Genomic DNA, 14,465 nt, shown 5'->3' on the forward strand with positions numbered 1-14,465 from the left:
TAAAACGTTCACTGTGGTATTTTCATTCAAATGTGTATTCTTGAACCACAGGATTTTGTTTTGGGGGGAAGAGAATCCCAACCAATGAACATTAAAATTTATTTTGGACCAATAATGGCTCATCTAATTATCTACATAAATTTAAAGAACATACTTATATTTAAAATACAGGTGTATATACTTTGCAAATGTGATAAATAATTTTCTAGTTCATCTTTTACTCAAGCTTTGGGATTCTTTTCCAGGTTTTCCATATTTTGAAAGCTGATAGAAGTTAGTTTTTGATGTCTGATCACTTAGCTCAATATTATTAAACACATGGCAATAAATTACAGTTAAACAACAGTGCATAGAGAGTTTTAGAACAGAAGTGCAATGATGAATGTTAAAATAAACTGTAGAATTGTGAGATCACTTACAGATAAATTTACCTGAATATTAACAAAATACTTTCAGTTTCAAAGTTCCTGATTGACATTACACACATACACTGACATTAAACATTTGATTAATGTAATTTCTTTGTAAAATTGATTGCTAGGATTCTAGGACAAAAAAAAGATGCAAGCTAAGAGCAACAATAATTGGCTAGAAGGAGAAACATTTACACGAGGCTGCTTCTGTCTGTGAAATATAAATTTGGCTATAAAAAGCCCATTGAATCTCCATAAATAAAACAATTGAGGAATTCTGGGATGGAGTTACCTTGAACTGCAGCATGTTGTTGAGATGATATTTCACCTCCAGGCGCAGGGTGCTGATGGGGGCAGTGTAATTATCATTAGCTCTGACCTTGGAGCTGTCCACCCTGAGGGTGGCTTCAATTCCAGAGGGGGAATAACTGATATTCTCTGCAGAGTAAGGATTGCTGGAGGTGTAGTAGCAGGCAGGAACTTTCCAATTTTCTGCCAGCTGGTGCAAACAGAAAGGAGTTTCAGGTCAGGAGTCAGCTGGAATTTTTATTAGGTATTAGCATGGAATCCTGTTTTTATCAGGTCTGTGTCAAATGTAGAATTTGGGGGGGAAGGAAATTAATGGAATCCTGAATAAAGAACTAAAGCAGAATTATCTCTCCACTGACTCAGGTGTAATAAAGCCATCCAGTGAAGGTTGTACAAATAGTTCAGTCAGGAAAGCGAATCCTTGTGCAATGAACAAGGATTTAATTCCCTCCTCGCTGTGATCTTCAGATCAATCCCTCAACATGGTTTAATCTTGGCTTGTGGAAATTCCTAAAACCTTGTCCCCTTTAATCCCATTGCTCTCTGCCCACCTTCAAGATGTGCCCAAAACCCATTTCACACTCAGGCAACATCAGAGCAGATCTTTCCACTGGCTTTATTCACATAAATTATCCTTAATGTATCCAGTGAAAATTACATCCTACTAATCTGAGATCTCCTGACATTTCCAAGTGTCTGAAATCATAAAAAATTCTTTTAGTAGTGCAACAAAACCAGAGCAGTCCATCAACTGCTTCAGCAGGTGCTGGTGCAGGAGCAGCCAGCAGAGAATTTTGGATTTCATTCCTATAGGAAAAGCCCAAAACAGGCATTTTAGATTTAGAAGAACAGAAAATAATTTAGTTAGAGGCACCCTCTGAAGTCCAACCCTGCCAGGCCATGTTGCACCCACATGTTTATTAATAATTAATAATGCTAATAAATAAAACCATGTGTTAAAGAACTTCATGTTGGAGATTAAGGTTTGGAAATAGCTCCTTGATGTAAACAAGTTTACAAATGAAACACGATTTTTGTGGAACTCAAGGATTTCCTCTCAAACTGAGATCCAGAGGAGTTAGTTTGGCTTAAAATGTCCCTAGGTGACACAAAGGGCTGAGCCTTGCAGGCCATGGTGTCACTGAGGCAGATGAAGATGCTCTTCTACTTTTTCATAACTCTAATATTATTTCTGTTCATCTTTCAAAAAATACCTAATTTTCCCTCAATTCCTGCTACAATTTGGTAGAATTTCAATGGTTGTGAGCTACTGAGGTAAATAAATCCATCAGCACAGGCCAGCTGAGACCCATGCTCCCATTTTATTTGAACCTTACAAATCTCCCAGACCACTTTTATTCTGTAACAACCACGAAGGAAAAATCTTTTATTCTGGATTATTTCTGTCTAATTAGTTATGACTTACTTCCCAGGAGCAGCCAAGTTGTTCACATTTTTCTTGTGTTGCATCTTGGCCGGGATAGCAATCAAATCTTTCATTGACATCTGGAATCCATGTGATTGTGTAAGATTTTCCCAGTTCCAGCTGAAGTCCTCTTATAACAGCAACCTTATAAACATGAAACAATAAACAGTTATTAAATGTCACATCCCATCAGCCAGAAGAGTTGCTAGTCCTTAAGAATAATACACTTAAAAACCGAAAATTCACAAAATCCCATCTAGTAAGATTTGATACAGTCTCACAAACACACACTCATATTTTTACAGATAAAATCTGAAGAATTAAGACTCTAAAAATACAGAGTTAATCCCACAGCTTTCTTGGAAGCAAACAGGAATAAATACATGAAATAAGCTGTCTGCTCCACTGCCAACATAACTTAGATGCACTTTTATGCAGCAGAGTTGAATGCAATTGTACTTTTATTCTGTAATAAAATTTACATTGTATTTCATTGAAACAACATTGGCACTGAGTACTGTCCTTTGCAACCCATAAAATAAAGGTGATGTGATTTTAAATATGTTTACTTTCCATTTTCCTGTTATTGCTTTACCTTTGTCACAAGATCATAGGTGATGTTAGAGATATATTCTTGCACAACATTGTTCTGATACACTGTGACTGATGTTATTGCCTGGGACAACCCCAATATCTTGATTTCCTCAAATTTCAGGTTGTTTGGATCAGTGTAATTGCTGTGTGTAGCAGTCATTTGTAGAGTATTCTGAAAAACAGTGGTCATATTCTCATTTAAAAGATCTGCCAAAAAATCCTCCTGATTTAACAATTCTTTTCTATGAAGATTTTCACGATGTAGCATAAAAACCCAATATATCTCCCCACACATATTAATTATTGCTTTGCTTGTTGTTATGACAATAAAGCTTTTCTACCATGTATAAAATAATCTTCAGAGTTGTGTTTCAGCTTTTATCTCCTTGCTGGGGCGGGTCTGTGGCAGGGCAGATAAACTCCACCTGTCTGGGATCTCACTGGGTTCCAACAACCAAAGGTTCTCACTGCTCTTGATATAAAAACACCACTTCCTATTGATTCTAATCCATCATTTTTAGATTAAGAGTCCAGGCAGAGGAACTGCACCATGGCTGTCACACGTGTGTAGAGTTTCCTTATTGCCCTCCATGGCAGCGTTGAGGTTAATTGTTAATCCAAATGTCATCACAGTCATGATTTGGCTACTGGGGTTTCAAATTCCAGCAGCAGCCAGGCTTAAAAAATTACTAATTCATGTGCTTCACTGGTGCCCCTCTGCATTCTCTGCCTTGGCTTATGCTCTTCCATCATGGCAAAGGAATGAATACCTTTACCCCATATTAAAGTTATTATTGTACAAATAATTTGTTATCAGGCTCTTTGAAATCCTTGTCATGTAACAGCTACTGTAAATATTGGATAAAAACATGATCAGGACTCCACCCTGATGTCAATTGACCCTGCAAAGGCACTTTCAGCTTAAAATAACACAATAAAACCTAACCCTGGAGTAGTTTCTGAGGGTTCAGGCAGGTGTGGGTCTCCCTCACTCATTGGAGATATTCAGCTGTATTTTCACAGTATAAAACATATATTTTTTACAGTGTCACTATTTTGAGAATCACAAACACTCTGTGCTTCTCCTTTTTGACTCTGTTTTAAATGTCTCTTATGCTTTAGAGTTCTCTTGTTTGGTAAATATTGCTGCTGAGTTTATTATATGGAAGGAAATAGGAGTTATTTAAATATTTGTATTAACTAGGAATAAAAAAACCAACAGATTTCATCCCAGTTAAATGAGAGTATTTTGAACTAGATTCCTCTGGGCTTTGGCAAATATTTTGTTTTCCTGCAATTATTACAGAAGAATAAGGAAAGAAAAGAATGCTCTTGAAAGATACTGGATAAAAATCAGAAATGAAAACAAGATCATTTAAAATCAAATACTTACGTTGGAAACTTTAAACTCATAGTAAATGTAGGTTTTAGTCTCAACTGTATCTAAAAGGTAAAGAAAAAATGTTACACTTGGAGAGCAGAAAAAATTAAAATTAAAGGTGAGCTGTGCCACTGCTAGAGACCAATAAACTGTTAATTCTCAGGACTGCATTCAAAGCTGCACTAAGCAACTCAAATATTTACTAATGTTTCTTTGAGGAACTGAAATATCGTTTTTTCTTTTTCCTTTGGCCAGTCTCCCAGGAGATCTAATTTTTTCCACAAAAATTCATTGAAATCAGCTCATCTAAAATAGAGTGCTTTTTTACTTCTATTGTTATTTCTTCTAAGTTTGTCTTAAACATACAAGTTTTGATCAAAGATAATCCTTTAACATAACCTAAATACAGATTCTTCATACAAAAATAATGGTGATGATGATGATAATAATAATGATAAATTCCACGGAACCATAAGAGAGGAAATAAATAGAAAAACAAAAATCCTGAATCAAATATGACCAGGCAAAATAAATGCAAAGTGTGGTCAGTCTGGCTTTTAAAAAAAAAAAAAAATTAATTATTTTCCACAAACAAAAGGACAAATCGTGTAATAACGAGCAAATTGCAAACAGTTCCCCAGTAAAACTGCAACCTGTAAGTTTTGGGCAGGCCATAAAATGGTGAAATGTTTTATTGCTTAGTTTGGCAGCAGCAGTGAGGGCAGTAATGGCTTTGTTATTTTAGGCCAGAGGAGCACAAGGAGATGTCACCCCCCTGCACAGCAGCCACCCAAAGCCTGCTGGATTTATGGCAGCAATAATCAGCTGAATCACTGCTCTATTTCTTTAAAACATCCCAAACTTTCACTAAATTCCAAAAAGCAGAGGTTTGGGAGTTTTCCTGGGAGATATGATTGGCACAGCCCACAAGGAAAAGGAGTTGTGTGGGTGGAATGTAGGAAGTTTTCCAATATATTTTCAGGCACCTCCCTGGATGGGCAGTGCTTTGCCTAAATCCCATGGAAAAACCCTGTCACCTCCTCACATTCTAAAGATTTCTCCTGAAAACCAGAGATTTGATCTTTAAGTAGAGCCTTGTGTCTTTTTTCTTTACTTGTGTTGAATTAAGTTGTGACTTCAAGCCTACATTAACAATAGTCACAGTTTTCTCCTTAGAAGTGATGAAAACCAATTGATTTATGAGCAAGTAGCAGCAGTGTGTTACAACATCTTCTTTTCAGCAGGAGCAGTGAAATTGGAGCATATTCAATCTTTGTTAACTGTATTTATTTCACTGTTGGTGACTGCTCACCTGTAGATTCTCCATCATCCCAGAACAAATCCCCAGAAGCTTCCTGGTTGAGATCCAGGGCAATTATGAGTCCCATTGGATTCAGGCGGCTGTGGAAAGAGATTTGTGTGCACAACAAACATCTGAACATTCTTGGTGCACCCTCCATGTCCATGGAAGAGTGAAACACCCAGCAGGGTCACAATCCTTGGAGAAATGCCTGAATTGAGTTTAATCCTTGGTTTCTTTTTTTTTTTCATGCAAATGGATTAAAATACCCGGTGAGTTTACAAATTTCTATGCAAATAATTCATCAGTGAAGGTGTGGAAGTGAGGTTTGGCTCACAGCTCTTCCCACATTTCAAGGTGAAAATCCTAAATACAATGGGCTGCTATTATTTGTAACCTAGAACTCCTCAGTCCCGTTATGGGGGAAAAAAATAAATGTTAAAAGTGTTCCATTTGGGATCCTACCTTGCCACTGTGGTGCTGTTTGGCTCCTGAGTAGGGAAAATGTATCCTCCTCTCAGGTGCACCCCCATTTTATCTGCTGGGGTTGGTAAATCGTGCCACACTTTCCTAACAGAGGCTGGTGCACCCTGATGGACAGGGATGGAAAAGAGAAAAATTTGGTATTAAGCACTGCTGGCAGTGTGTTTTAAAGTGCTGAGTTTCATCAAATTGTTCCTTATTAAAAAGCTTAAGTGATGTGAATATCTATGGGTTAATGGGCACATAAAATAAAATAATTTCATATAACTGTGATTTAATGTCACAATCTGAGCCACTTCTTGAGGCACCAGTTCTTGTGCTTGTCCCACCACCCTTCATCCCTTGTCTCCCAAAGTCTTTCCTTCTGGTCTCTATCCCCAAATCACATTAATATATATATTAATATGTATTATTTCATCACATTCCCATTTAGAAAATGACGTGATATCCCATAATATGCCCTGCATTTCCTTACCGTGTCATAGTCATACCACTCTGCATCAGGAAAGTACACACGAGTGGACTCCACACCCTGAAAGTGAGTAAAGAAACAACTTTCATATTTCAACTTAATCAGATAAACTCAATTTTCCAATAAAGCTGTAAGAAAATCATTGATATTTCTACACTTTGCTGTTTCCTGGTGTTCAGGATGGTGTCCAGAAGGAAGGGAAACCCAAGCACAATTTCTGCAAAGCTACTGGGCAGTGACTGAATTGCAGCTCTGCAATTTGCAGCTCACTGAAAGCCACCCAAAGCCACTGTGCTTCAAACCCAGTGAACCAGATCCTACCCACAAGTGTCTCTCTATCTTCTTTATTTCCATTTATTTTGGAACTGGCACCTTTCAGACTCTCATTTTCTCTTTGTGTATTTAACAAATTTTGCATTTCTCCATGGCAAACGTGTTGCTGGCAGGAGAAATTATTATTTGCAAGATTCTGCCAGAGAAAAAGCCACAACCTTTTTGTATTTTTGTTGTACCACAGAGAAGCTGAAATGCAGCAAGAGAAGCTGACTCCAAAGGAAATTCAGAGATGATGTGAAGATGAGGTAAAGCAGAATATCAGACCAGATATCCTTGCCTCCAAAGAAGACTGGAAAACAGGAGAAGGATTTAACTGCAACATTTTCCATTTCAGCAGGGGTAAAGATGTGCTGTGGGCTCTCTCCATGGAAGCAATAAATGGAGAGGGAACTGGAGACTCAGATCCCAAACCAGCCAAACCTACCGGCTCAAGAGCAGGGGAGATCAGCAGCCCAGGCCCCCACAGGAACTGCCTGTCGATGTCCCACGTCGTTTCATCAGAGTAGAACCTGAATAAATGTGAAGGATAGAGCAGAAATTGGTTTTTATTTTTTTTGTGTGTGTGTGTGTGATTTATATCAGCAGCAACCCCAAGGTTTGAGGGTACTATTGCCCGCAACCACGACTAAAGGATGCCATATAAAAACCACCTCCTGACGACACCAAAACGGGGTTTCACAGATTGGGAAGCCACCTACAGATACCCCAGCGTGCATTTCCACAGGACAGAGGTTCAGAAAGCCCCCCAGGGGTGTGAAACGAGCCCGGATTTGTGGCTGGGGGCAGCACTCACTCGTGCAGCAGCGGCCGCACCACCGTGTCCCCGCGGGCGTGCGCGCGGTACAGCAGCGAGTACAGGTAGGGCAGCAGCGTGTAGCGGATGCCCAGGTAGTGCTTGGAGCTGTTCACCAGCAAGGAGTCGGGTCCAAAGGCAGCAGGATCTTGATGCTGGAAACAAATAGCCCCTGGTTCTCAAAAACGCTTTTCCAAAGGTGTGAAAAGCTGTTTCAGAGGGGTTGGGGCTCTGTGGGGCAGCTCTGTGCTGGGTTCTCCTTTCTGGTGTCCTGATCCCTCCCTGTCCATCAGGGTTATTCCAGGATTCATCCTGGTTCATGCCAAGGAGCTCCCAGGGGTCAGCCTGGTGTCTCACACAGCGTGGTAGGAGCAACCAGTATTCATAAACCTGCTGCCAAATAACTGTATTCTCAATGAACCCAAGGAAACCCAACCTCTCCCATCTATAATTTCACAAAGAAAGCTTAAGGCTCTGTTTCCAAACCGATGGTGAGGAGCAGAAGTGATGTTGGAGGAAGTGTGGTGGTGTAGCACAAAGCAGTGTTGAACAGAAAGCACAACTTACAATGACATATTCACCATTGTGGTTCCTGGAAAATGGGTAAAATGCTCCCACTTGCATCCATCGTCTGCAAAGTTCTTCTGTGGTATTTTCACTGAAACCACAAATATCTGCTCCAACCTTTAGGAAGAAAAAATAAAAATCAGAATGTGTTGAATGTACAGCGTTCTGCACCTCAAAAGGCACAACACATTTGTAACTTCCCCAAATCCAGTTATGTTGTCCAAAAAATTAAACTGACCCCTCACCAACACTGCCCATCATTCTGCTTCTTCCAAATTTTGCTTTCCTGTTTGGTGATCACATGCACAATATGGGAAAAATTTAAATCACAAAAAGGATTTTGGCTATTTCCCTTCTAAGTGGATGTCTCTAATTTGAAATTATAAGAAAGCCAGGAATTGTTTCACATGCCTCATTAGTGTTTAAAAGTTACTACAATAAGAGGTAGATTGGGATATAAGATAATAAGTTTGTTACCCACTTTTATGTCACCACAGCCACCAAAATCAAAATAAATGGCCTAAATCAAAAATCAATAATTGAAAAGAAAAGGTTAATTTTGAGGTGCCAATGTAAGTGGTTATTTAGAGAGTGCTTGATAATCTGTTTTGGAAGGATGGCAGGAACTGATGTCCTACATAAGGAATTCCAAAGAGGTTAAACTCCAGCATTCCAGGGATTGCCCATCTCAGCTGGTCCCAGGTGGCTGCATTATCCCCCAGCCAGTGGCCCCCGTGCTTTCCTGATCCTGCAAAGGTAGACCTTGAGATGAGGAAGCTTCTCTTCCCTGGAAACACCTTCTCAATGGCTCTGGAAAGGAATGAGACTGGAATTACACTGAGGAAAAGGCAACTCAGACACTGGTAATTCTGAACAAAGCAGATTTATACTGATTTCCACTGATTACTCATCCCAAGGATGGGGACCCCTTTGCAGCTGTGTTTTAGCCAAGGTCAAGATATTAATTTGAAATAATCTCTTCACACAGTTCTGACAATAAATTTGTGGCTTTTCCTACCAACTCCAGGATTTTGCCTTGGCTACATTGGCTCAAACACTAAAACAGCATTTTCCAGGAATTTTGTTCCTTCCAAGTCTCGTGTGCTTTGGAAAACACAGCCCATGCACTGCCCTGAAAGCCTCCTGCAGGATTTTGGGGTGCATTCCTTACTTCCTACTGGCGATGGTCATGGAATATCCATACAGGTTGTGGACATCATATTGCTTCCCCCAGGCCTGCACTGCATCCAGGCAAATTGTCTTGGAATACATCAGCCTGTCCAGAATCCCTTGGGGAGAGGAACACAAATAGCACTGGTAAGGTACATTTTTGTTACTCATATTTCCAGTCTTTAATGCACATTTCTGATATCCAAGCCCCTTTTTTCTCTTTATTCTTTCACTCAGGCAGTTTAATCACTCCACAGCCAAAATGCTGCTCTTGGCTGTTGGTTTGGTTCATCTTTGCTCTCTGATATTTCCACTCCTGAGCTTTGCACCCATCCAAGGGACTGTGCTCTAAATCCCTGAATCACCATCTGACAGCAGGCTGGCAAAGGTTACTTAAATCTGCTGTTAATGGAAGCCATGAACATTTTAGTTCTGCAAATAGCTGAAAAACTACTGACAGTGCAAGAGGATCATTCCATTATTAGACATAATTAAGGCAATGACAACTTCCAGAAATTATTTGACAAGATAAAAGAGGCAGCTCCATAAACCCCATCTGAACTATACAAATACAAGCACATAAATATTATTTTCTGTCTATAGGAATGACCAAATCCCACCCATAAAAACTACTCTAAAATCACATTGTGTCCTTGAAGGAAATTAACATTTTATTTGATACTTTATTATTCTGATTAAAGTAGCTGGACTTACTGGGAGTGTAAGGAGGGTAATTTAAATCATTCTGTGCACAACCACGTTTTGAGCCTTGAACAAAGTTGCACACTTCATTCATATCCTGGAAAGGAAAGGTGCAGGATGTAATAAAGTTGCCTAAAGTACATTTTTCTTAAAGTTTTCCACTCTGTTCTGTCATCCTTTAAGGAATCATTAGCAGCTATTCTTCAGCATCTCCTTTCTGATTGCAAAAATACCTTTCAATCCAATAAAATTCAACATAATAAACATCTGCTATCACCTATATTTCAAAAATTAAAATTAAATTAAATATATAAATCCTGGATTACTCACAATCCATATTCCATCATAGGGCACCTCACCATGGAACAATCTGCACTCCTCTGCCCACCAATCTATGCCCTTGGAGCTGGTGAAGTCTGGGAACACAGTTTCCCCTGGCCACACCTGGAATATTCAAAAGAAAATAATTAATGAAACTTTGAATAAGATTGAAAAGGGTTCACAGGATCCCAGATCTGCTCAGGTTGGATGTTCAAGAACACAAAGAGTATGAATTTCTTAGCTTTGAATGTTTCAATTGCTTTTCTTGTGAGTCCTACAAAGAACAATGCATGGCTGAGAAAATTCTCCATAGAAGTTAAGATTATAAATTAAAGAGATAATGTGGGATCTGGCTCTTCAGTTGCTACATGAAATGTCCCTTGAGCCTTCAAGCTGCCCTTTAATGTAAAAAAAAAATTTAGTGTTAATGTAAAAAAATTAGGGTTAATGTGAGCAGGTGTAATTTTAATTGCTATTCTAGTTGTATTTTTCTTTAAAAAAAATAAAATTTAAAAAAATATTCATTTTGATGTAGAATTAATTTTAAAAACCCCTTTTTAATATATACAATTGAAATAAAAAAGTTAAGAAAGGTTGAGAGTTACCATAGCCTACAGGAGACCTTACAAATTTTGCTCTCCCTGGTAGGCAAATCCTCTGTGCTGAATTAAATCATAACAGTGACAACAGATCAAATTTAAATGTGGAAATCCACACTTACCTCCCCATACAGTGGTGTTATTCCATCTGACTCATTCACCCAGATGTTTTTCTCTGATCCCCTGATGTAGGTTCCATAGTCACTTCCATCAAGCATTTTTTGGGTGCTAATAGCAGCATCCTAAAGAAATGAGAAAACAACAACAAAAAAAAGAAGAAATCAGGATATTCCATCCATTATTACATGTGTAAATGCAGTAATTACCTAGAATAAGTAAAGAATAGTAATAAATAACTGTAATCAAAGTGAAAAAAGGGAAAAAAAGAGTAATGAAATGCTTACCAATATGATGATATATTTTTTTCCATATTCATGCAAATAATTTGCAAATTGAGGGAGATCTTTAAACTTCTCTTTGTCATAAGTGAAATCTTTCCTTTGCTCCATGCAATCAATATCAATGACTTGGGCATCCTGAAAGAGAAGGGAGTTCAGTTTTTCCATGAGAAGTGATGGATAAAGATTGTTATTAGTCCATTTTCTTCCCAAAAATTAGCTTAATATTATTTTTTTTCTATTGAAGACATCAGGTTCATGTCTTCTAAAACCTAGTTTTGAAAGTAAGTGTACTTTGCCTTTGACTGTCAATTAAGAACAATATATGGTTCCATAACTGTCCATAGGACAATAAAAAAAAAAAAAAGCTTCAAGAGATGAAAAATGGATAGATAGATATGGAAAGAATAAAAGAAAAAATATTACAATAAAGTATTTGAGTAAATCTAAGTGCAGTTAACCCACCCAACATTCTGACAACGGGTTCAACATCAAAATGCTCAACGTGTCAAATGCTTTGACACCAGAGGTTTCCTAACCCAAGCCCCCCAGAGCAGGATCTGTGTCCCCAGATAAGGGTCTGTGTGCAGGATCTGTGCCCCCAGAGCAGGAGCTGTGCCCCCCAGAGCAGGAGCTGTGTGCAGGATCTGTGCCCCCAGAGCAGGATCTGTGCCCCCCAGAGCAGGATCTGTGCCCCCCAGAGCAGGATCTGTGCCCCCAGAGCAGGAGCTGTGTGCAGGATCTGTGTCCCCAGAGCAGGATCTGTGCCCCCCAGAGCAGGATCTGTGCCCCCCAGAGCAGGATCTGTGCCCCACAGAGCAGGAGCTGTGCCCCCCCAGAGCAGGAGCTGTGCCCCCCCCAGAGCAGGAGCTGTGTGCAGGATCTGTGCCCCACAGAGCAGGAGCTGTGCCCCCCAGAGAAGGGGCTGTGTGCAGGATCTGTGCCCCCAGAGCAGGATCTGTGCCCCCCAGAGAAGGGGCTGTGTGCAGGATCTGTGTCCCCCAGAGCAGGAGCTGTGTGCAGGATCTGTGAGCAGGAGCTGTGTGCAGGATCTGTGCCCCCAGAGCAGGATCTGTGCCCCCAGAGCAGGATCTGTGCCCCCCAGAGCAGGATCTCTGCCCCCCAGAGCAGGATCTCTGCCCCATACTCACGTAGGGCAGCCCTATGGCTCTGTTCCTCTCCACGATCTCCTTCACCTCGTCCAGCGAGCTGTACCCGTAGCGGCTGAGCTGGAACCCCAGGCTCCAGTAGGAGGGCAGTGCTGGCAGTCCCACGAGCTGCCAGGGGAAAAGAAAAACCCCAAGTGCTGTTGGACACCCTCTGCCACCTCAGCCCCTTTCCTTGTGTCCATTGATGCCTTAGGATTTTCGTTTTTATATTTCCATCCATTTTTAACCCTGCAGTTCTTTAGTGTGTAACTCCAAACCCCATCCAGTGGCAGCTGCTGCTTTCCCATTTTGCTCAGACACAACAATTCCTCTCCAGGCTGGGAATCAAGGACACCTCACTGCCCCAGGCCCAGAGATGGAAACAAAAGTGAGTTGGGGGAGCAAACCTGGGGTAAATGACTTCATTAGCTGGAGCTGTAATTGGGAGATTAACCCCCAGTGTGCCAATGGACCAAACTTATCAAAGTGTGAAACCTGTGACCCCTGGTCCATTTTGGGTGCAGCCCCTGGGGGGTTTTTTTGCCATAAGTGTACCTGAATAATTCAATAAATAGAACTGCTTTTATTCCCTTAATTTTGGCTGGCTTCTGTTTTCAGGTAGTCCCAATAAGGCATCACCACATTTCTCAAATGTACTCCAACAGCACACACTAAATTGCAGCCCACTCCTAAATACAATCTTTTTTCAATATTACTTATTGATTTAAATAAATTCTGATATTTTGGGACAATGCCCATTCTTTAAGGTATCCCTAGAACCAAGGCAGATTTCAAGAAGTGCAACAGACACTCAGTGACCTCTCATGATCATAAAATCCACACATCCTGTAAACACACTCTTGCTATCCCATAATATTGCCATATGAATGGGAATTTGTTCTCATGACAGGAGCAAGGAAACATAAATTATTCTAAAGACCATCCCTAGCCCTAATGACCACAGTGTAAATCACAGATTAATGAATTTTGGAGCTCCTGGGTCTCGAGCATGGTTTCCACTCCAGCACCCAGAGAAAAAGGGTATTATAAAATAAATCCCCAGCACTTTGAAAAAATCTGTTGAATGCATAATCCCTGTAGGTGAAGGTACCTGCAGGTACTCCTGGACTACTTGCTCTGGAGTGTCCCCCAGGAAGATGTAGAAATCCAGGATGCCTCCAATGGTTCTGTAGGTCACTGCTGGAGCAGGCTGCACCACAAACTCTGCCAGACAAGAGTGCACAAAACAGTTCTGAAGGGTGGGAATTCTAAAATAACTTTGCCATTTTCTTATTGATGAGCAGAGAATTTTCTGAATTAAAAACCACAAAATGCCTAAAGAATGCTAAATCATTAATTGAACTTGCAAAGAAGGGGAAATCAGACAACTCTTTGTGTGTCCCTAATTCCATTCCTTTCCATCCTACAGAGAACAGACTCAGAAGAAATCCAATGGTTGCACCTTTTATCTATGAATTTTTAGTACAATTCCCAGCCCAAAGAGGTGCAGAACTCAGTAAACATAAATATAAATATGCTTATCTGAAGGGACTAAAGGACATTTAATTCCAAGTGTTGTTCGCTGCAAATTTAATCTCTTATTCCAGTGCAGCCTTTGGATAACTCCTGACCCTCAGATTTCCATCAAAATCCTCCAGTTAACTGGGAGCTGCTCTCTGCTTGTATTTGAAATATTATTAGACACAAGGTAATGACTGCCCTCAGATACTGGGGGTGTTTTTAAGAAGGCACACTCACATCAGCTCAGTTTTTTTTGCAATCCAAAAGATCATTTCAAAAGAAATCCAGAGCCACAGAGAAAGGTTTCTTACCCATGGCATTGCTGTTCATCAGGAACACACCAAAGGAGGCCCCAGTGTTGTCTTCCAAACACAGGAAGAAAGTTTGGGCTCCATATAAGTTATCCATTGCCTAAAAAATAAATGGAACAGGCAAGCTGATTAACATCTATTAACAGGATCTCTTCTGGAATATTTCAAAATATATCACAGGTAGAACTCAAAACCTCTCAAAATGGAGCAAACAGCAGAAA

The 14,465-nt window shown here is 40.1% G+C and overlaps 1 protein-coding gene across 1 annotated transcript in view; it reads right to left on the reverse strand.

Moving 5' to 3' along the window:
• The window catches only part of SI (sucrase-isomaltase), a 43,952-nt gene that overhangs the window by 17,838 nt on the left and 11,649 nt on the right, over window positions 1–14,465 (reverse strand). Inside the window, exons 8-26 of the mRNA XM_056498585.1 lie at window positions 14,245–14,344; window positions 13,524–13,636; window positions 12,416–12,541; window positions 11,271–11,402; window positions 10,989–11,108; window positions 10,277–10,390; window positions 9,959–10,043; window positions 9,246–9,363; window positions 8,713–8,884; window positions 8,075–8,191; window positions 7,508–7,662; window positions 7,139–7,223; window positions 6,382–6,438; window positions 5,889–6,013; window positions 5,436–5,524; window positions 4,136–4,185; window positions 2,744–2,914; window positions 2,149–2,292; window positions 706–912 (exon numbers count right to left, since the gene is read on the reverse strand). Coding sequence (XP_056354560.1) covers window positions 706–912; window positions 2,149–2,292; window positions 2,744–2,914; window positions 4,136–4,185; window positions 5,436–5,524; window positions 5,889–6,013; window positions 6,382–6,438; window positions 7,139–7,223; window positions 7,508–7,662; window positions 8,075–8,191; window positions 8,713–8,884; window positions 9,246–9,363; window positions 9,959–10,043; window positions 10,277–10,390; window positions 10,989–11,108; window positions 11,271–11,402; window positions 12,416–12,541; window positions 13,524–13,636; window positions 14,245–14,344 — 2,280 coding nt within the window. The remainder of the gene's footprint in view (window positions 1–705; window positions 913–2,148; window positions 2,293–2,743; window positions 2,915–4,135; window positions 4,186–5,435; window positions 5,525–5,888; window positions 6,014–6,381; window positions 6,439–7,138; window positions 7,224–7,507; window positions 7,663–8,074; window positions 8,192–8,712; window positions 8,885–9,245; window positions 9,364–9,958; window positions 10,044–10,276; window positions 10,391–10,988; window positions 11,109–11,270; window positions 11,403–12,415; window positions 12,542–13,523; window positions 13,637–14,244; window positions 14,345–14,465) is intronic.

Source organism: Oenanthe melanoleuca, chromosome 9 (assembly GCF_029582105.1).
Source record: "Oenanthe melanoleuca isolate GR-GAL-2019-014 chromosome 9, OMel1.0, whole genome shotgun sequence".
Lineage (NCBI taxonomy): Eukaryota > Metazoa > Chordata > Aves > Passeriformes > Muscicapidae > Oenanthe > Oenanthe melanoleuca.